Source organism: Lutra lutra, chromosome 12 (assembly GCF_902655055.1).
Source record: "Lutra lutra chromosome 12, mLutLut1.2, whole genome shotgun sequence".
Lineage (NCBI taxonomy): Eukaryota > Metazoa > Chordata > Mammalia > Carnivora > Mustelidae > Lutra > Lutra lutra.
In genome coordinates, this window is record NC_062289.1 from 27,681,243 (window position 1) to 27,703,439 (window position 22,197).

At 50.3% G+C, this 22,197-nt stretch overlaps 1 protein-coding gene across 1 annotated transcript in view; it reads right to left on the minus strand.

Annotated features, from left to right (window-relative positions):
* The window catches only part of ARK2C (arkadia (RNF111) C-terminal like ring finger ubiquitin ligase 2C), a 98,526-nt gene that overhangs the window by 1,679 nt on the left and 74,650 nt on the right, over positions 1 to 22,197 (minus strand). Inside the window, exons 2-6 of the mRNA XM_047698597.1 lie at positions 11,761 to 12,076; positions 10,073 to 10,183; positions 6,411 to 6,540; positions 4,820 to 4,924; positions 4,400 to 4,495 (exon numbers count right to left, since the gene is read on the minus strand). Of these exons, the coding sequence (XP_047554553.1) occupies positions 4,400 to 4,495; positions 4,820 to 4,924; positions 6,411 to 6,540; positions 10,073 to 10,183; positions 11,761 to 12,076 (758 nt within the window). The remainder of the gene's footprint in view (positions 1 to 4,399; positions 4,496 to 4,819; positions 4,925 to 6,410; positions 6,541 to 10,072; positions 10,184 to 11,760; positions 12,077 to 22,197) is intronic.

Genomic DNA, 22,197 nt, shown 5'->3' on the forward strand with positions numbered 1-22,197 from the left:
GATCCCTGCCTCCAGGCTTCTGCCTCCACATTCAGGTCCAGCGTTCTTTATCCATCCATCCACTCACCTATTTACTTATCTACCCATCCACTCACTCGGTCACCCTCCATCCACCCAACATCTCACCCATCCACCCATCTACCTTCTCACCCATCCATACATATATCCATGCATACATCCACTCACCCACCCATCCATTTATCCACTCAGCTTCCAACCACCCAACCTTCCATCCATCTACCCTTCTATCCATCTACCCATCTACCCTCCCTTCCTTCCTTCTTTCCTTCCTTCCTTCCATCCTTCCTTCCTTCCTTCTCTCCTTCCCTTCTTCTTTTCTCTCTTTCACTCAACTAAGTTCTACTCATTTATTCATTCATAACTAGGTGAAAACAAAATTCCTCAACTCATATCATTTGTACCATACAGTTATTTTATATTGTTGGATTTCTTCCTATCCAGAAAATTCCTTTAAGATAGGCACTAGCTCCAACATGAGTTTGGACATCATGTAGTCATGCTGTTTACACTTGTTGACTTTAGTTGAATTGTTTTAAATTCTATGCTAATTATTTGAAAATCATTAACTGCTATAATAGAAATTTCCAAGTTCTTAGATGATGTGGACCATGGTTCACCCTTCCTTAAGTATTGTTCCATACTTGGGCAAGCAGAAGGTACATCATAGGTACTTTAAAAATATTCTGGGGAGGAAGGAATCTAATCAGTGAATTAAACTAGCCCACCTTTCTTGTCCCCATCTCCAAGCTGTGCAGTGAAACAGTCTGATAATATCCATGAGAAGAAAACTAGCCCTTCTGTCCCCTCTCCAGAGAGAAGCAGACTTAAAGGTCATTTTGCCAAGAGAAAAATCTGAAGAGTCACAAGATTAAAAAAAAAAAAAGTTGCCCACAGAATAACTATGACCTTAGGGCCAGCTTAGATGCTAGGTTTCCCCACTCCAATCCTTGGTCCTAAGCTCTGGAGTTCCTTAGTCTGATGTGGTCCCTGGAGTGCTGTAGCCTCACTGGAACATAGAGGAAAATCTATGCTTTCTGCTCTCAGCCTCCCTGGGTCCTATCCACTCCAACTGCAAACCATGTGATGGCCAGTGCAATAAGTGTTCCGTTGTCTAGAAACCAGAAAATCAGAATTACATCCATAGGCCCATATAATCATCATGGCTTCTGAGTATGAATTGAGTCATGATGGTCTGCCTGCCTAACAGCCCAGCTGGGTTTCTGGGAGGAGTGGCCTTCTTTCAGTTGGTCCTTTGAGAAAAGGGATGTTCTATAAAAGATACTAATAAGGCTCACTATTTGCCTATTTTCTATTTTTTTCCCCACAATTATTCATTATTTCCTTTTTATAGTTAATGATTTCAACCAAATAGTCTAACTTTGTTCTACTACATCTATTCTATATTTCTTTCTTTTTTAAAAATATTTATTTGAGAGAGAGAGAGAGAGCAGGGAGAGGGGCAGAGGGAGAGGAAGATAGAGTCTTAAGCAGAATCAACTCAGAGCACAGAACCCAACTCAGGGCTTGATCTCACAACCCTGAAATCACAAGCTGAGCCAAAACCAAAAGTTGGATCTTACCCAACTGTGCCACCCAGACGTCCCTAATCTATATTTCTTTAGTGAGTCTCTTTTCAAATCTTCCTATTTCCTCTTTTGTATTTTTAATCTTTTATGTCTTCTGGGTTGTCTCCTCATTATCTATGTAACTTTTATTTTACTGGGAACTCTTCCCAGCATTTATTTTATATTAATTTTACCCCTTCTTCCCGTACCTTTTTGTCCTCATTCACATTCCCTTTCATGTCAGTGTGATTGGTTTTCATTCTGTATGCTGTTTTCATATCTTTGCCCAATTCTTACTTTTTATATTTGTCTCCATGACTAGTCTTCCTTTGTATTTTTTATTCTTTTATCATCGCTATTGTAAAATATTTTTTGTTTTGTATTATTTGACTCTCAGTTTGAATTTTCAAAGTTTTTTTCACATTTCGTTTGGGTCCTAAACTTTATAATTTCACATTTTTAATTATTCTTATTTTTTCTTATATTTTATTCCCCTAATTCTACCTTTATTCTCATCACTTTTACCTCAACTCTTTATATTATTGGCTTGGTCCATGTTCTCTTTCCATCCTCCATGTGTGTTCTCTCCCTGTCCCCTCATGGCCTGTGGCCCTGAGGGCAGGTGTGGTATGTGGCCCTGGCGAGAGTGAGCACACCCTGGTCAGAGGAGTGGAAGCTGCTCTTGTCTCTTGAACACGCCACTCATTGCCTTCCATGTTCTCCTCCAGTATCCTAAAGCTCGCCCTGCAGAGAATGATTATCTTCCATTTGCTAATGCTACCCTTAGTTACAAAATACTGTCATTTCCTCCATGAACATACTACCCATATAAGACACATTGTAGATAATGAATGTTGGTTCAAATCACATATGGATGAATCCAATGCCTCTGTGAGGATCTTCACAGAACAAGATCATGGCCTTTGAACTGATATCATGGGCATCCATGCAAGCCTAGAACAAGTGAGCCCTCTATCAAGGTAAGAGCAGTTCAACATCCCTGATCACTTACCAGATACCAGGTACTGTACTAAATAAACTATTACATGCATTATCCCACTGAGGAACCCCTTATGGTTGCTACTAACACATCATTCCTATTTGACACTAAAAAGGACGTGGAAGGGGCCAGAAAAGTCAAGTAAGTTGTGCAGAGCTACACAGCTCTCAGCGGTGGCTATGGATTGAATGTCTTTGCCTCCCAGTCCCAAATTCAGATGTTGATGCCCTACCCCCCAAAGTGATGGTATTAGGAGATGGGAGCCTCTGGAAGCTAATTAGGTTTAGCTGAGGTCATGAAGACAAAGCCCCTATGATGGGATCAGTGCCCCTTAAGAAGAGGAAAAGACACCAGAGCTTCCTCTCTCTGCCTTGTGAAGATACAGCAAGAATGGAGCCATCTACAAGTCAGGAAGAGAACCCAGTGCCTTCCCAGGCTTGAGAACTGTGAGAAATAAATGGCTGCTGTTTCAACCACCCAGCTGATGGTACTTCATTACAGCAGCCCAACAAAGACAGCAGTAACACTGAAATTAAACACTGGCCCTATCTGACTCCAACACTTAGTGCTCATGACCACTGAGCCCTAGTGCCTCATGAGGCAGTAAGATAGGCTCTGGCTTGACTTTGATGAGCATTTTCCCACACCAACTCTCTCAGTACTTATCAAGCTTTTAGTTCTTAAATTTTTTAAAAAATTATTTTTTTTCACAGAGGAATTTATTTTGTAGAGCAATTTTAGCTTACATTAAAATTGAGCAGAAAATACAGCCCATTCCCTCGTCCCTCCCCCCACTCAACACACACACACACACACACACACACACAGTCTGAGCTATTTTAGCATCTTTCATGTGTGGTACATTTGTTATAACTGATGGGCTGATAGTGAAGCACTGTTATTAGAGTTTACATTAGGGTTCGTTCTTCCTGTTGTACTGTTCTATGGGCTTTGACAAATGCAGCATGTCATGTGTCCACGATTACAGTGGCATACAATAGTTTCACTAAAAATAGCCTGTGATCCACCCATTCACTCGTTTATCCCTCACCCTAAAGCCCCTGGCAACAAGGGACCTTTTAACTGTCTAGTTTTGCCTTTTCCAGAATGCTATATGATTGGAATCATATAGTATGCCTTTTCAGGCTGGCTTCTTTCACTTAGTAATATGCATTTAAGGTTCCCTAATGTCTCCCCATGGCTCATTTTTTAAAAATCATGAACTAATATTCCATTGTATGGATGCACCACTGTTGTTTATCCTCTCACTTATTGAATGACATCTTGGTTGCTTCCAAATTTTTTATTTACTGGAATTTTAAAATATTTAAAAATCAGATGGCTGGGTTCTAATCCTACTCCAGACTCCTGAGCTATATTGGTGAAGAGTGTACTTCTATAGGCTTAGGGTGGAGTTTTGAACGTGTGCCCTTAAAAGCTCCCCGGGTGATCTTGCTGCTCAGTGAGGATTGGAAACTCCCACTCTGAAGTCTTAGTTGCCCATTTGTCCCCATGTGGGATTGGACTTGGACTTTTTTTCTAAGACATATCTTGGCCTTCACTGCAGGTGCTCCCTCTGCCCACTCATTCAGATACAAGCATTCATACACCTGTATGTCTACTTAACGCACCCACTCACAAGTCCACATGCACACGCACATCCAGCCCTCCTCCTTCATGATGAGAGGCACCCCCATCTCTCCTCCTGGAAACACCTGACAGAGACAAGGGAGAAGATCCGGGAAACATCACAGCTTCAGAGCATCTAACCACAACCCCTCAAGGACACAGGCTGACCCACTAGCAGACTCACCTTCTTGTATTTGTGGGGGAAGGTGAACCTCTCAATGGTGTTCTGTACAGCTCCCCGAGTCACATTTCCCAGCCTGTCCTCAAGCTGCAGCAGCTCCTGCAAAGAGGAAAGTGTGGACATGTGCACTCTGCATGTACTCCCTCACTCACACACGTGCACACACACGATGCGGAGGGAGGGCACTGAAAGATGTTAGCAGGAAGAACTCACATAACCACCGGGAAGAACTTGGCTGATACTGAAATACCCCAACATCTTTACTCACTCTCTCTTTTTCTCTCTTTTACACTCAAGCCCAAAGCTCCCCACAACCTCCCATGCCCTACCCACCAGCAGGAGAAAGGGAAAGGGGACCGTGAACATGAACATTCATGATGTCTCCCCCAACCCAGATGGAACCAGACAGAGGAGCAGGCATACTTCATAGCTCTCCCGAACTGCGGAGGTGTGTCTGCTGGGGTTTAGTCCCTGGAGAGCAAGGAAGTGAAGCTGAGGGTAAGGGTAGTTTCGGATTTCATGGACGACCTGTTGGAGAGAAAAACGCCTCAGATGGGATTCCTGGCTGCATGAGCCCAGCATCCAGCTGCTCCCCCCATAACCGGCCAAGCTGCACACCCCCAAGATTCGTCAGTGGGGAGTGCTCTCTTTCCTGCTCTTATATACCCTCCTCTCCTCACCAAGAACCAGGCCTATGCCAGATCAGCACCCCCCAAAAATAACAAAATTAATAAAGTAAGTATAAATTAGTAAATATATATATCATATACTAATATCATTAGTAAGATGACTCAGCTGATTGGACATTTATTCCCAGAGAGGCACTGTCTAAGCACTGCACATAACGACTTGAGTGATCTCATCTGATCTAGGATGTGGCTACCATTGCTACCGCCAACTTACTGGTAGGGGAAACGAGACACAAATAGATAAAGTCAGTGCCTAAGTGGCAGACGATGATTTCAAACCCAGGCAGCTGGGTGGCCACGGGCCCCTTCCTTCCCCTCTACTCAGTACTGCCCCAGGTGGTGTCTCAGATGGTGAAGGGCATGGGCCATGTCCTAGCCAGGCAGGGCCAGTGAGAGCATGAATTTCAGCACAAAAGACTCAGTAATCAAGGTAAATAGTATTTCAGCACAGTAGACTCAATAATGAAGGTAAATAATATTTTAATGCAATATTTAAAAAAATCAAAATTATTGCCAAAAGTCCATAATGAACAAAATACCAAAATGTTAAATAAAGACAGGATCTGACCCTGCCCTGGCAAGACCCTGCCCCACTCACCCCCTACCCCTACCCCCGCCCCTGGCCCCGACTATGAGTTGGAGGGCCCAGATTTCCATCAGAGTTCCTCTACCTATTCACTGCATGAGCTCTGTTTCTTAAGCTCTCTGCTCCCGTTTGCCCAGCTGTAAAACAGGGATAAACACCCTTTCATGTAAGGTTGTGAGTAAGTCACATAACGTGCTTAGAACAGGGCCTGCTGTGCACTGAGTGTTCCATAAATGTTAGCTTTTTCTCATAGGAGATGGTGCTCATGACACCAATCGTAGAATATCAGAGTGGACAAGGGCTTCAGTGATCACTCATGCAAACCTCTCATGGTACAAACCAGAAGACTGAGGACGGAGTGGTTAATGGCGGAGACAAAGGCTGGAAGGGGGTAATTGTGTTGTAGGGCAGCTACATGCACGGGCTGTCAGGAGATAATATTTCGCCAACAGTCTGGTGCTACTTTAATGGCCTGTCCTCACCTCCGCTCCATGGAGCTTACAACGCCAGGGACTGGAAAGGCCCCCCAGAGCCACCCTTCCCCCTTCTGCAATCACAGAGCCCTGTGGGGACAAAGGCCTTTTGTCCAGCAGATCAAGCCAGAGTGGGGACAGCAGGGGGGAGGGGAGGACAGCATGCATGACAGCAGGACACAGGGGAGCTGTGGGCCTCAGTCCGCCATCGTTGGCACCCACAGGCAGTCAGGGGGTCCGTTCCCTGGCAGAGCCCTTGCACTCACCATCTGCGTGGAGGAGGAGTTTCTGGGAAAGTGGTGCATTCGAGGAGTTGCTAGGTAATGCTGATAGTGCTGAGGGATGGGCCGCACCTGGAACTGGGCAGGGCTCAAGCCGGCGTCCACACTGAGATCCCTGCGGGGACAAGGCCACGGTGAACCACAGGGTGCTGGGATCCAGTCATCTGCTTATAGGAGGGACCCCAGACACAAGACTCAGAGTCACAAACCACCAGAGCTGCAAGGGACTTGGCGTCACCCACCCCTTCCCCTCTCTTTAAAGTGAAGGAAACAGAGACTCAGGAGAAAGGGGGTCTGCCAGGTCTGAAGGGGCTGGAATGGTCTACACCCCAGAAAACTCCTTAGAATGAGTGCACCGAAGATCCTCCCAAGACAAAGCCCATCCTTGCGAGAAACACTGAAAGGATCCAACCAGAGCTGGTCAGGGATATGGAGCCAAGGGAAGACAAGTCAGGTGGAAGTGGAGGGGGAGGGGGAGCACAGGCCACATTTGTGTTACTGTGAGAAAACCACAGAAGAGGGACCTCTGCAGCCGTGAGGCTGGGAAAGCCATCCTGGACCCCTACCCCCGCCTCCTACAAGTTTTAAGGGAAAACTCCCTTAAAAAAAAAAAAAATCAGTCTTTCCAACAGAAGAGGAACCAGGGCTCCTTGAGAAATGGCCAATTTCAGGTCTGGAGCAGAAAATGTGCAAAATGATTTGAAACCTCTTGGTATAACTGAAAGCAAGAAAGTTATCACGGCATCCCTAAGAGGTTCCCACTGGCCAGGGCTTAGACAAGGGGCGTGTCAGCAAGCATCATTCCAGCAGATGGGAACTTTTCAAACAGGTTCGGATCCATGAGAGGGAAATGATGGTAAAGAAAACCAGTCCCTTCAAAGGACGTTAGGGAACCAATGCTTCATTTTGAAAACCAGTAAAGAGAGGGAAAGAATCCAATGTTTATCCTGCCTTTCCTCTGTTAACTGGACCAAGGGTAGCCAAATAGTTGATGAAGGGAAATTCCTCTTTATAAAAGCTCTCTAGCTAACAAATGAATAAGGAATGGTGGAGTTATTCAGCACCTCCCTGCATCCCCGAAAGAAGTAAAGGCTCCGGGCAGAGATCACCAATGGCTAACACCTCAGAGGGAGAGACAACCATCTTTCTGCTGGGAGAACACACCCCTTGTCAGTATTTTTGCCAAGAAATCGTAAGAGTTGAACGTGAATCTGCTTGACCCTTGATCTAAGTGCCAGTGCACCGGGAACTGAGGAAAATGGAGGGACCTCTGAACGGATACAGCAGAGGGCAACTGGCAAGAACCAAGTGGGGGGAAACACAGAAAAAACAGCCCACATCTCTTCAACAAATACATCCAAACTAAGGGAAAAAGATATGAGAGATATTTAAGGAATTCCTGCTTCCAGATGTGATGTGTGTGTCTGTGTGTCTGTGTGTATATATATGGGGAGCATTGTCTCAATGCATAGTTTCTTGTCAGTTGCATCTAAATATCAAGCTAAACTTTGTTTTCCACTCACTATCAACGGGCTTGAAGCGTGCTGTGGTCTGGCTACTACCTTGAGCCTAACATTCTTCCCGGAGAGCTTAAGAGCTGGCACCGTCTCGCAGGTGAACCTGGAGGCTTGGCAGAGGCAGAGCCGCCGGCAGGGGAAGGACAGTCAGATGCTGTTGCCCTCCACCCACCGTCTCACAGGTCCCAGGTATCTGTGGGGGTGCTCTGCCTGGCCAGGGCTAGGGCTGGGTGGTGGAACGGGGTGCAGTCAGACCTTAGCATCACAGCTGGAAGTATGAAGCCGGGAATGAGTCAAAGAAGGAGCGTGATGAGGACAGAGACATTGGAGCTCAAGGTCAGGGTCGAGTTATCCGGTATGGACCAAAAAGGGGGCGTATTTGGGATTGCTGCCGCAAGGGTTGCTGCTCCCCCACACTCTTGGCCAAGATGCCCAGCTAAGAGAAGCTGCCTGGGTAGAGCAGGGTTTAAATATCCCAAAGTAAGGCGGACAGGCCAGGCAGAAAAAGCCCAGGGTAAACCCAGATGTGACTCAGGGCAGGATCCCCCCTCGTCAGGATCGCCCCCCCCGCTGAGGCCTCTCAGGGCGTCAGTCTTTGTTTCTCAGGCGGACAGAGGTCAGAAGGGCAGAGGGAGTGAAGCTCGGAAAGCCAGCGAGCTGGGGAGGCTCACACCTGCGGGGGCTCCTGACACCACCCCAGGACAAGACTCACCACTCACCCATGTCACCTCCCCGGTCCCAATGGCCGCGCTGGCTCCCCCATGTTTGTTCAAATCACCCAGTGTGTACTGAATTGAATTAAATTGGATGGACTTGACTGCTGAAGGACAGAATTCAATCCAAACTGCAATTAAACCTTCCTGATTTGAATCTGCTAATTAGAAAAAGCCTGGGCTGAAGTTGGCCGCCGCGTAGCCTCTCCTTTGAGGAAGTGTTCAATTTCACAGAGCGTCCCCCAGAACGAGCAGAGGGCTGGGAGACATGGGAACGCCTTAGAACAACTATTTCCTGTGCCTGGAAGCACCTTTTGCACGCAGTCAACCGGAACTCGCCCGCTTTTGAATCATTCCTGGAAGCCCTGTCTGCCTGACTGACGGCTGGAAAATGACACAGAGCACATCTGTCTTTTTTTTTTTTTTTTTTAAATATAGTCCCTGCTTCTCCATAGAAGTTTTTGTTTGTTTGCATTTATAGTCTTCCAAACAGCAACATGTTGACCCCAAAGTTACAAGACCAGCCCGAAGAATTCCCAGACCCCCTTCACCCAGGTTCCCCAAGCGTTAATGTTTTACTATTTTGCCGCATTTTTAGTTCCTTCTCTCTCTCTCCGCATATACTTACAACAGCTACACAACACTTCTCCGTGGGGTTTTTCCCTGAACTCTTTGAAAATAAGTTGCAGGCGTGATGCTCTCTAAACCCAAATGCCTCAGGGAACTACACGCCTTTTTCAAGTGTTTGGACATCTGCATCACACCCTAGTGTAGGTCAACCAAGTCCAGAGCTAGAACCAGAGAGGCAGGTGGGACAGAGGACCCCAAACCAAGCAACACTACATCGCAGGGCAACAAAGACCTCTATCCCTCTGCTCTGAGTGTAAGAAATTGTAAGACACAGGATTTCAGTGCCTACAAAGATATCACAGCAAAGCCCTCAATCTCTCTCCCCAGCTTCTGTCCTCAGTCCTTACCTCCAACCCTGTTCTGCCTCCACAAGCCGGTGTTTGGTCTTGCTGGGTTGCCCTGGCTCCTCTCTGTGGATCCCTCAAGGTCCACCCTCTCCAGGAAGCCTTCCCTGATTAGCTAGCTCCTGAGACTCTCCTTTCTGCCTGCCTCCCAAAAACCACTGGTTTCCAGGCATCATTCCTGTCTCTGTCCCCTCCTCCCCTGCAGGACCATGAGCACAGAGCCCCAGGCTGGGCACATGGTGCTGTCCAGGCACATCCTGAGCTAACTGCCTTAACCAAGCCCAGTGGGGGTCATGTGGCCTTGAGGGTGACTGGGGGCACAGGCAAAGCCTGGAGCTTGAAGATAGGCCTCCTGCATCATTCAACGTGAAGGGAACAGGAACTGCATGGATCAGGCAAGACCCTCCCCACCCCTCCCTTGCTTAGGGCCCCCAAACACTCACCAGTCAGTGCCCTCAGCCAAATACCTGGGCTGAGGCGTCTGGAGTTGGTGGCCGAAGTCGAAGCTGGGGTGGAGGCGGTGGGGATGGACAGATACACGCTCCTGACTCCGCCTGCACGGGAAGGGAAGGAGGGCCCATGGCATCAAGGCTGCCCTGGGGCCAGCCCAGCCCCTAGGAGCACTGAGCAGCCCTGGCCAGCCTGAGCCTACAGCCTACAGAGCAGTGAGTTTTGTCCCTGTCCCCAAATTCCAAGGACATTTCCCAGCTGGTGGTTATCAATAATTCAAACATTCCTGCTGTCTGGGGGCTGCCCACTGTGCTGAGTCCTCTCTGTCAGTGTGTCTCCTGCCGGCCGCCTGTCCTACCCAAACTCCCCAGCCTCCTCTGCTATTTCTCCTACTTCCTCCCTCTGAATTTCGTGGGCTGTCTTCAGGGGACACAGACGTGCCTCCTGTAGGTTTTCCCACACCTGTGCACCCCTTGGCTCCTGCCACACCCTTCTCCTCTCCTCCACCCTTCTCCACACTCTTCCCAGCTTTCATGGCCCCAGTCAAAGACACCACCTACAGGAAGGTCTCCCTGCACACCGCAGGCATGATGACCTCTCCTCCCTCTGACCTGCTACAACAGTCACCTGTGCACCCCACACCCCAACCCCCACAGTCACAGACTCTTAGAGCCTTAGAAGTCATCAGGTCTAGCGGTCCTCAGTGTGGTCCAGGCACCCCTGGGGGTCCCTGAGACTCCTTCACGGGGTTTGTGAGGTCAAATCTATTTTCATAATAGTACTAGGATGTTATTTGCTTTTCTACTCTCATTCTCTCACAGGTGAATGGTGAATTTTCTAGAAACTACATGTGATTCTGGAACAGACTGCAGAAGAAGACATGAGAACACAGGTGTCTTCTATTAAGCCAGGCATTAAAGATTTGCAAATATGTTAAAAAAAAAAAAAAAAGAAAAAATCCCTCTTCTCACTACATGTATATATACCTTCTTTTCACAAAAAAGACACAATTGGTCTTTTTTGTTTCTATGGATTTGTTCTTGTATTTTTAAATGAATTAATAAATATGGTTTAAACAGCTCAGTTTTAATTTCCAACATGGTAAATATCAATAGTTATAACCCGTGTAAACAGAAGCTTGTGGAATCCTCAATAATTTTTAAGAGTGTGAAGGGTCCTAAGGCACAAATGTTTGCAAACCCCTGATGTACTCTCTTTCTCTTAACAGTTGAGGCTCAGAGAGGTGAACTGACTTGCCCAGTATTATCTAATTTTACTCTTCATTTGTTTCATAGCTGGTCGCCCCAACCAGACCATGGGCTCTCCGAGGGCAGGGCGAAGAGCTGTGTCCTTCGGTGTCCCTTAGGGACCTTAGGTGTTAGAATCAGGTGATCATGAAGCTCCAGGGGACGTGAGGACTCCCATCTTCCACCGTGAGCACCGTAAACCACCAGTTATCCGGCCCTGCCCCTGCACCTGGGTGATGTGACAAGGACACACACTGGCTACCGAGGGAACCCGTGTCAGGTCCAGGGGGCGTTCACCGCCTGAAACTGGAGTAAAAGCTGTCTCCCGCACAGAACCCCAACGTGGTGACTGCCCGCCCAGCTGGCGGGGTGGCAGCCGGAAGCCCAGAGTCCTGCTCGAGGCCCCGCCCCCAGCCCCGCCCCGCCCCGCCCACCTCGGGTGCGAGACGAGCCTGCGGTGCTGGGCTTCCAGGAGCTGCTGCTGCAGGAGGTATTGCTGGTGCAGGGCCTGAGGTAGGAAGGAGGGACCTGTGACGTCCTGGAACTGCAGGGTGGGCAGCGGAGTCAGCGACTGGTGCAGGGTGCCGCTGTGCTGGTGGGCCGGGGCCATGTGGGCGCTGAGGCCCGGCTGCGACTGCACGGGGTGGGCCAGGGGGAAGTCGGGCGCCAGCTGCTGCGGCTGCGGGGGGCCCAGGTGGAAGTGACGGCAGGAGGTAGCGTGAGGATGCTGAGACCTTTGAAAAGGGGCACCTGGAGAGGCAAGGACAGAGAAGACTCCGTGACGACCCGCCCTGCGCCCCGCCCCTGCCGAGGGGACGCCCGTGCGGCTGGTGGGACAGGTGGCCTTCCTTGGAAGCCCGCGAGGTCATTGCTTTCAGGTCCACCTGGCCGTCAGGCCGCTGCCAGTGAGAGGCTCAGGGCTGTGTGTGCTGGAAGGGGGAGGCGTGTTCTGGGCAGTGAACAGAGAAGCCAGCATCCTTTAAAAAAACCAACACACTTGTTAAAGGAGTTAAGACCCCTGAAGACAGTTTGGCTTTCCTGAATTAGACTCCTCCCATGCAATCTCATTGGCCCTACTTCCTGTTTTAATAAATGCCACCTAGAGAAAAGGCTGTCCAGCCTCGCGGAGGACCCAGCCCATAGGGAACCCTAATTTCCAGAGACAAAACAACCAGACATTGTTTTCCATGCAGTTCTGTGAAAAGGACTAATGCAAAAAAGTCATTTTTATTTAAATAAAAATTAAATAATTTGTTATGATGTTATAATTAATTTAAAAGCAACATTAGGCTGGGTTCTTATTAGAAGAATAAACATTAGATGTTTAATCTAGTCTCCTCCACTTTTCTAAATAAAATTGACCTTGACGATAGGAAAGCCTTTACAAGTTCTCCATGAGGAATGACCCAGGGGCATCCTTTACTAAGTAAGGGAAGGGACTGGGCAAACTTTAGAAGCATTCACAGGGGCTTCCTGCTATATGTGGTAAGCTCACCACACATCTGCTCCTTCCAACCTCCACTGAAATGAGAGCAAAGGAATAAAGAGAAGATGATAGATAAGGACAGAGAGAACAGTAGAAGCGACACTCACAGGCAACAGATGTCAACAGATTTTTGGAAGATGGAAAGCAGATGGAGGAATTAGCAGAACTGAGGAACTGGAAACCCAGTGCCTACCGAAGGGGCGGTCAGCAAGAAGTGGACAGATCTTGCCACCCATGCTGGAAAGATCAGGAATTGGAGGTGCTGGCTACTTTGGAAGGCAGGAGAGACGACACCAATTACAAGTCTGTATGAGGACCGAGTCTGCCTGGGGCTTCTCCCCTTTCCCATGAAGGCACTGACAACCTACCCCTCCCTCACCCTGACATTTTGTAGGAAAAGTGGGCCAGACAAGCTCCCATAGAAGAGGGCAGGTGCACAGCAGTTGGGGGCAAGCAGGGGACACCCCCTTCTGCCATTTGGTTCTGAAAGCACTGTCATCCAGAGTGCTGGGAACTGGTTGCAGAAAGAGCTTTACAGAAACTTCTATTTGGGAGTCCCCAGTAAAATATCTGGGTCTCCAATTGGCCACTCTGTAATGAAGCCCATAAATTAAAAATTCCACACAAACACACTCACGTACAGTTTCTGGAAAGCTTTTAGTGACCAACTCTTCACTATGAACAGATAACCCAAAGGTAACCAGTCTCTGAGAAAGACTACAGGGTGAAAACAGAGAGTGTATCAAATTTCAAAAAGGAGAAAAGAAAAGGAACTCAGAGGAACAGAGGTAATGGAAGGACCAGGAAAAAATAAACTCCAAAAACACTACAGTTAATATCCTCTGAGAAATAAAATGTTGGATTCATGAAACAAGAAGATTTTTTAAAAGGAGCTAAAGGAAAACAAGAGAAGCCAAAAAGAGGACGGTCAGAAGATAAAGCTGGGGAACTTTCCCAGGAAGCAGAACGAGAAAACCAAGAGATGGTAAGTAAGAGAAAACAGATACAAACATAGAAAGATGGGTCGGAAGTTCCATACGTGACTAGTGAGAGAGAAAAGCTGCAGGAAACAACGGGGAGGAGATTATGGAAAATATTGTGTTTCCCAGAACTGACGGTCTGAGCTTCTGGATAGAAGGCTCCCGGAGTGCTCTGCAGAATGGACAGGGGCAGAACCCCACATTAAAGCACTGGTGAAATGTCCAAATTGTAGGAGCCAAGATCATCCTGACACCTTCCAGAAAGAAAGCAAACAGGGGCCACACGAAGGGTGTGGAGGGCAAAATAGCATGGGATTTGTCAAGAGCAACATTGGAAGCATGAAAACAGGAGAGAAACTGCCTTCAGGACACTGGGGGAACCGGGGAGGGGGGGGAGGGACAGGGTGGGGGGACGGATCTTAATTTAGGACGCTACACCCAGCGGAAGGATTGATTCTATCCCCAGGTGTGGGGATAGAATAAAGACACTTTCAAGCATGCAGGGTCTCAAAAATGCCAACCTTCACCGCACCCTTTCTCAGATACAAACCAAGAAAGAGGAGCCAAAAATAGGGGATAGCACCTGAGAGAGATGGGCTCCCCCAAGTCTGCAGGGGCTCCAGCCATCATTTCAGAGGGGAGCAGGACCTCCTGTCGTCACACCTGACCATCAAGAGAGAAGAAGGCCAAGGTGACAGGAAGACAGGGGCAAGAAGAGGGAAGGACGGCTATTGAGAGAGAATAAGAAGAAGTGAGGACGCCTGGGTGGCTCAGTTGGTTCAGCGTTGGACTCCTGGTTTCGACTCAGGTCACGTGATCGAGCCCCGCATCTTGGTCTCCCCGCTCAGCACAGAGTCTGCTGGTCCCCTTCCCTGTACTCCTCCCCCTGCTCACCCTCTTGCAAATAAATAAATAAATAAATAAATAAATAAATAAATAAATAAATAAAATTTAAAAAGAAGTGAAAGACAGTCATGACTATGGAGAAAGGGAATTGTGTTAAAAAAAAAAAAAAAGTATATTGTAAAGACTCTAATCCAGCCTTGTCCAAAAGGATGATGAGGTGAGCCACTGGTTGGAACTTAACATTTTCTGCCAGCCACCCTTCAAAGAAGTAAAAAAACACAGGTGGACCTAATTTTAATAATTTACGTTACATGGGCCATACATCCAATGTGTTATTATTTCAGTGTGTACTTGAGAGAGAAAAAAAATGACGGAGGTATTTAACGTTGTTTTGTATCTGGACGAAGCCTTCAGAACCCAGTGTAGCTTTTGAATTTAAAGTGCATCTCAGTCTCGACTAGCCCCACCTGCCAAGAGCTCAGCTGCCGTCCGTGGCTGGTGGCTTGGCTCTGGGAGAGCACAGCCGTAAAGACCGCCAACTGCATCCCCAGAGCGGAGTTTTTAGCCAGGTTTCCTACCTGGCCTGTCTTCCTTCAGGGAGCTCCCCGTGGCTTACAGGTGAGATGCACACCCCTTTGCCTGAAGCTTCAACGTTCCAGACACACCACACACATCTCCCCATTGGGCCCTTTGCTCACACCTCACTGACTGCCTTCCCCGTCTTTAAAGGTCACTTCTCCGCTCTTCCAAAAATGCCTCCCCTGCCCACCACCCTCCTCTGAGTTCCCGGAGAAAGCCCTGTCTGTACCACTCCTTTGGCACCTGGCAGGGGCTACCTTGGGCTCTTTCTTCACACTCACCACCCCCAGCTGGCAGAGCTTCGTGCCTTACTGTTTCTGGATCCCCACGCACCTCTCTGGGAGCTGGTGTTCAGTGGAGAGCTGCTGACTGCTGGGGGTCTAGGGGAGAAACAGCAGCTTGCGACACTGGCTGCACTGAGACGGCGGAGGGCAGACAGGTTTGAAATCCAGAGGGAACAAGAATGGCAGGAAGGACCCGGGTGAGCTCTGGGTTTGAAAGCCGAGGCTTGGCCAGGGACTGCTCAGGCCGGGCTGGCCAGCATCCTGCCACCAGAGCACCCACCCTTCGAGGGTTTCCATGGCAGCCCATTAGGAAGAGGACCCACGGACTGTCCCAGCCCGGAGAGGCTGTGCTCCCCTGCCATCCGGAACCCCCGGTTGGTGCACTCGGCAGTGAGAGTAGCACCCTCTCTCCGGGATGGGCAGCAAGAGAAAGGGGATCCAAAGTGTCTGCCCTGTTTCGGGTAGTTTTTACCTGCAAAGACCCTTTGACTTCCCATTCTGGGACTTTGGGTCCCTCTCCCCTCATCTCCATCCCCGGACGATTCTGTCTCAGCATCCCTGCTCAGAAAGGGAATTGAAGCCAGGAGACAGACATTCAGGGACCCCAGGCTTGCCTCAATCCTATGGCGTGGAGGGTCTGTGACAGCAGCAGAAATAGTATTCTATCTGGTCTCTAAGACCAGAGCAGTGAAGTTCTCAGCATAGAATATCTGGGCCCGTGACAAGCCAACGATCAGTGACGTCTGAACAGCGCTTACATCCCCAAATGCCCCCATCAAGAGACAACCCACAATTTTTCCCATTACAGTGACTCCCTTGGGTTAAAAAACAATCTCCAGATGTCCCTGATTACACTATCCATTTATCATACTTCCTCGGGGCTGAAATGCCATCGACTGCAAGCTTCATCAGGAGCTAAATAGCGTTTTGAGGGAGTGAAGAGAACGAAGGAGCACCCAGAAACAAAGCACCCTCCTAAAGAACCCATCAAGTGTAAGACACAAAAACATGTTCGCGTCTTTGAATTCAGACAATCAGTGCTCACAGCGTCGCCCAGAGAGCTGGGGCTGGGGGCAGCACCTTCAAACAGGGGCCCTGCCCGTGCGCAGGGTCGGGGACGGGGTGGGTGCAGGCAGCGGTGTGCAGGGTTGCAGAGGGAGGCCCCATCTAGCCCTGCACGGCGGGGGAGGGGAAGCACACAGGATGCCCACCTGGTCCATATGGGACTCAGCAGGTGCTCCCCCAATGCCTGGGGATCGGGGACTTATTTGTGCCTCGTGGGCAGGGAGCCTGAACAGGCTGGCAGCTGGAAGTGGGTGGATCAGAGGACAGAAACCATACAGTCCCACAGTGGAGGCAAAGGTAAGGAGAAGCCGAGGACTCTGTGGCTGAGGGCTGGGGGCAAGGTGGGTGGGGATAACGGTGACCCAGGTCCTGAGTCTCTGAAAGGTTCATTGACATGCATCTGGTAAAGGACAGAGCAGAGGTTTGAACCGAGGTTTTTCCTGAAAGCCAACTGTGGATGGAAGGTGGAGCCAGGGCCCAGGGAACTAGGAGGCTTGATAAAGCAGGGGTGGCAGTGAGAGGACCTCTCAAAGAGGAGGAAGGTGCAGAAATGGGGCCAGTATGCCCAGAGGACACACGGGGACAGTCTGTGGTTTCTGGCCTGGGGACAGAGTCAAGGGGACCGGGGGAGCCTTAGGGCCGGGCCTAGGTGGAAGCAGAGGGGATCCAGGCCAACAAGTCAGCATGCTTGGGATGGCGACTGAGACAGTGGAGCCATGAGGTCTAACGGAGTCTTCTTCAGAGCAGGTGACCTCCTGAGCTGGAGGCATATTCTAGCTGTATTCTAATCTGCACCAACACGGTCACCCTGAAGTACAGGGGCTTTCATCCCCAAGACTCTGGGGCGCAGAGGCACTACCTTCAAGCCCTCAGACAAAAAGGGAAGGAGAACCTGATATCCCTTCAGCCTGGCCTGCTGCCCATGCAATGGCCCCCACAGACTGTCACCTGCTGGGGCACAAGGCTTAGGCACAAGGACTGCCCAGGTCCCTGCTGCAGAGCCTACCATCAGGCCAGGGCCAAAGCTCTCCAGCTCCTCCCAGGGCTATGGGACCCTGGGTGAGTAGAGCAGACCCGAAGCCTCCAGGTCTCCAGGGACACTGGCCTGGCGTGTCCCACCCTCCCCAGGTCCGTTCTCAGGGTGTCAGGTTCCTGCTCGTTGGCCCAGCGGCACCCTCCCTCAGAGTTGGGGGCAGAAAAGGCGGTGGGGAGGGGAGGGATGTGGGGCAGGGCCCACAGAGTCAGAAGGGAGGGGGTGCCCCCAGACTCCCTCCCAAGGGCCCCAGGACAGTGTGAGGAAACAGAGCACAGGAAATGGCTGGAAGTCTGGTCCCTGCTGCGCCCTTTCCCAGAAGCTAGGGCTGGGGTTAGAGTTCACTCCTTTCTAAAAAGCACAGCAAAGAAAACCAGTCTTTTGAAAAGCAGATTGCTTACAAGAGGCCAGTGAAGAAGGCCTCTGCCACCAAAGAGGGTTTCAAAGCCAGGCAGAGTTATCTGGCACCAGAGCCTGTCCTAGCGGCCAGCATGCCTCCCCTCTCAGTCAGACCTGGACAGGACGTAGGACTTCTCTGGGCCTTAGTTTCCTACTAGACTTGTGACCCATAATGACGACACCTGACCCTGTATACCTGCTAAAAAATCTCAGCTGTCTGAGGCCACAAACATCTTCCCGCCAGTCTTCTCATCTTGCTCACTGGAAAGCCATGTAGAAAGCCCTGGAAGGTGTTTCTGAACCGACTGCTGTGCTGTCCCCAGGGGCCCAGACCCAGAAACCCAGCCCATCTCCTGCCCCAGCCTCTGCTGAGATCTGTGTGATGCCCAGCATCCGAAGTGGGCTAAAAGTGGTGAGATGCAGAGCAGACCAGCACTGACTGTCAAAACTCACCTTCCGAGGAACTACCACGTTGCCCTGAAGCCCAATTCTTAGTATTCCCTGCCCAGATTCCCCTTCTGACCTCTCTCTCCCTCTCTGCCCTAGGTGATCTTCCCTCTTACCTCTCCCGGACCCCCAGGGGCCTTGCCTGCCTCCAGCCCTTGACAGCCACTCCCTACCCCAGTGCTGCTCTCCTTTCTACCCAGACTGCCATGCCCTGTGCAGCCCAGACTCCCCAGGGCAGATGCCCGTCCCCCTCGGAGCGATCCAGGGCCTTCCCAGCCACAGGGACGCCCCTCCCCATTTCACTGCGGCACTCACTTCTTATACTTGGCATTTCGTTCGAGGGCAAATTTTATCTCCAAGAATAAGCTGTGACAAGAGGGCTTTCAGGGCAAATACGATGCAGTAGATATCCTTTGTTCTTAGAAGGGGCTTAGGAATCTTCCAGCAAGGGGTGGGGGGATGGGAGAATGAAGGGGAGAGAAAAAGAGAAAGATAGGGGAAGGAGAAGGAAGACAGGGAAGAAAGGGGAAAGGAAGGAAGGAAGGAAAGAAGGAAAAGGAAGAAAGTCACTCATTATCTCAGAAAAGATAAAAATTCCATTATTAGCTAGTAAGGAAATAGAGTTCTTCATGGAATCATCGACTATTCAAGCTAAATGATACTTGGGGAGTGGATAGCCCTATTGAACAGAGGAGAACCCCAAAGAGGGAAATGTGGGGTGGCCTGTCCAAGGGCTCCTGGGTAGTGACGGCTGAGCTGGGGGCCAGAGCTCAGGGCTCACTTCTCTGCTCTGCCAGCACCTGGGTCCCCATGTGCCCATGCATGTCCCCACACGGTTCTCCCAGAGAGGAACCCACCTGTCCAGGTGGAAAAGACGAGTCATGGCCCCAATGGTCCCACTCCCCCTGCCCTAACCCCATCCGTCTCCCCAAATGTTCCCAGGAGAAAGTGTGCTCCTGCCTAAGGAGGTACCCATGATATGACAAGGGCCCAGCTGCCGTGCCCCTGGAGTGCAGGACGGGCTGAGGAATATGCAAGCTGATTGGGATTCCTTAGGCCCAGCCCTGTCTCCCTGGGGCTTCAGCCTCAGGTCTCCCTGCTGGCCTGAGTAAAGGTCCAGGTCTTGGCCCATGTTTCTAGCCCACTGGGGGCTTCCATAGCTAGGCGAATCTATGAGGCCCTGGGAAATCCTATGCCTCATGGGGTTTGACTGATGAAGGATGAAGGAAACCCCTGGGTAGGGCCAATTTGGGGAGCCTCGTACGAACATGCATGTGGGTAAACTAGACCCCGAGGATGGGGTCAGGGGGGTCTCAGCCCTTGGGCAGTCTGACACGAGGAAGAGCTGATAAAGCTGGGTGCGAGCTGGGAGGAGGACAGTCTGGGGCAGGTAACAGCTGCCCAAAAAGGGATGAAGTTCTTTCTGGCCGAGGTGGGTCAACACAAGGAATATGTCTCCTAGAATGTCACTATGTCCCCCAAAGTTCCTCATCACTGGGGATACCCATGCAGAGACCCACAAATGGCCTAGCCGCAGAGTGTGGACCCCGGAGCAGGAGAGGGTCCAGAGTGCCCGCAGGACCCCTTCCCGGGGTCCACCATGACATGACGCAAACTCACTGCCGCATCTCCCCGTGCCAGACTGGTCTGCGGCAGCCCGGGAAGCGGTCCTGGCGCTGGGGGAAGGGAGGACAGGGCACAGCAGCAAGGAGAAGGCAAGCCTGAGTCCTCGGCACCCAAGCCTGGAGGCCTGAGCCCAGGTGCAATGAGATGTGAGCCCCAAGTCAGACTCCCTGTTCTACTCCACAGGACCCCCCACAGGCCTCCTCTTTCCTCTGCTGATTCCAGTTTCTCACATTGGCTGAGCCTCCCAATGACCCACACTGACTTCTCTAGCCTGGGTCACATCCAAGTTCCCTGTGACAAGAAATGCATGCTTTGTGATCAGTCAGATGCAGGACATGACGCTTGGGGAGGTAATAAAGGAAAGATGGGGGGTTGGGGGGAAGCTGTGGGGAGTCTTGAATCACGAGACCAGGAGTCCAGTGTATACCTCATGAGCTGAGCACTTGTCAGACCAGGCAAATCAGAGATGAAGAGAGCAAGTGAGCCTTGGGCCCAGAACCCAGCTCACTCTGCTGCGCCTCCCACTCCCTTATCTCCTCCAGGTAAATCGGTTTAACCTCTTTTGCTCCTGTATGATCTACCCCAGGAGAGGCCTGTTCCCCAGCAGCGTGGCTCCTTGGGCTGCCCAACATCTCCTTTCCTCCCTCTCCATGGTTTGGTTCCCTGACCAACAGAGCCAGGAAAGGAAGTGATATGCCCAAAGGGGGCCTTTCCAGCCCAGAACAGCTCTGTGAATTCTCCCTAGGGTCAGTCTTTGATCTCTAATGAAAAGCTCAGCTTCTTCCAAAGAACTGAATTCCGGGCTCTCAAACCACTGCTGGGAGGGGAATTTCCATCCCACGAAAGCCTACTTGCTCTGGACCTGAGACAGTAAACTGCATCTTTCCAGCAAGCTGCGAAAGGCCAATGTTAACTCCAATAGCCCTGGGGACAGGAGTAGGGGCAGGGAGCAGGAGGGAGTGGCCAGCTAGGGACCGTCTGCAACTGCAGACAAAAACGGGACCATCTTCCAGGCAGCATCCATCCCAGAAGACACCTTTTCTCCATCCAATGTCAAAGAGGTCTATAAAAACATCCCCAGCAGGCGCCTGGGGGGCTCAGTCGGTTTAGCATCTGCCTTCAGCTCAGGTCATGATCTCAGGGTCCTAGGATCGAGCCCTGCATCAGGCTCCCTGCTCAGCGGAGAGTCAGCTTCTCCCCCTGCCCCTCCCCCCGCCCCCACTCATGCATGCTCTCTCTTTCTCTCTCTCTCTCTCTCAAATAAAATCTTAAAAAAAAAAAATTCCCAGCACACTCATAAAAGGGCACTTTGTGGAGGGCATCTATGGTCAGGAGACCTTACTACATGAGCGCAGGACCTGGGTCTGTCTCATTCATCTATATTCCTAGGGCCTGGCACAGATCCTAATACGCTATAAGAACTTGCTGAATGAATGAATGAATGAATGAATGAATGAATGAATGAATGAAAACGAACAGTTGAACATGTAGAAAGTAGCATCTCACTAACAGCCTTGGCAGTGTGTGAAACAGCTGCCCCCCGCCCCGGGCGTTCGCCCCAGTGGGCTTGCATGGCAGCCCAGGAATGAAGCATAAGGCAGAAAGACTAACCTGGGGAACATCGCAAACAGAAAGACTGACAGATTCTTCCAGTGAGTAACAGGGCCCAGCTGCAAATCCAGCAGGGACGGGGGCGCTGAGCCTGGGAGGTGGTCACTGTGAATCACAACCAGCTCACTCAGGAGAAGCAACGGCTTCAGACCCAGAACAGAAGCCCTCGTCTCGCATCCCTGGCTGGGGAAGGAGGGTCCCCACTGTTGATGGTTAGCTTTCATAAACCACGTGCAGCGACTCCCAGGTCATGAGTTCAAGTATTCCGTTTGTATTCTTGATACTCCAGTAAATTAAAAAAAAAAAAAAACCAACATCAACCAAACCCCAGTGACTTTCAAGAAGTGCAAGGTCGTGACCTGGACCTGGTCCCCCTAGCATGACCTGGTGCCCAGTGGGCAGAACAAGTCCGGCAGGGTGCCGTGATGGACACTTTCTCCGAAGGTCCGCGGAGCACAGGTTCCACCCACGCAAAGGTGAGCCCCAGCCCCGCAAGCACCCAGGACTGTGCTGCG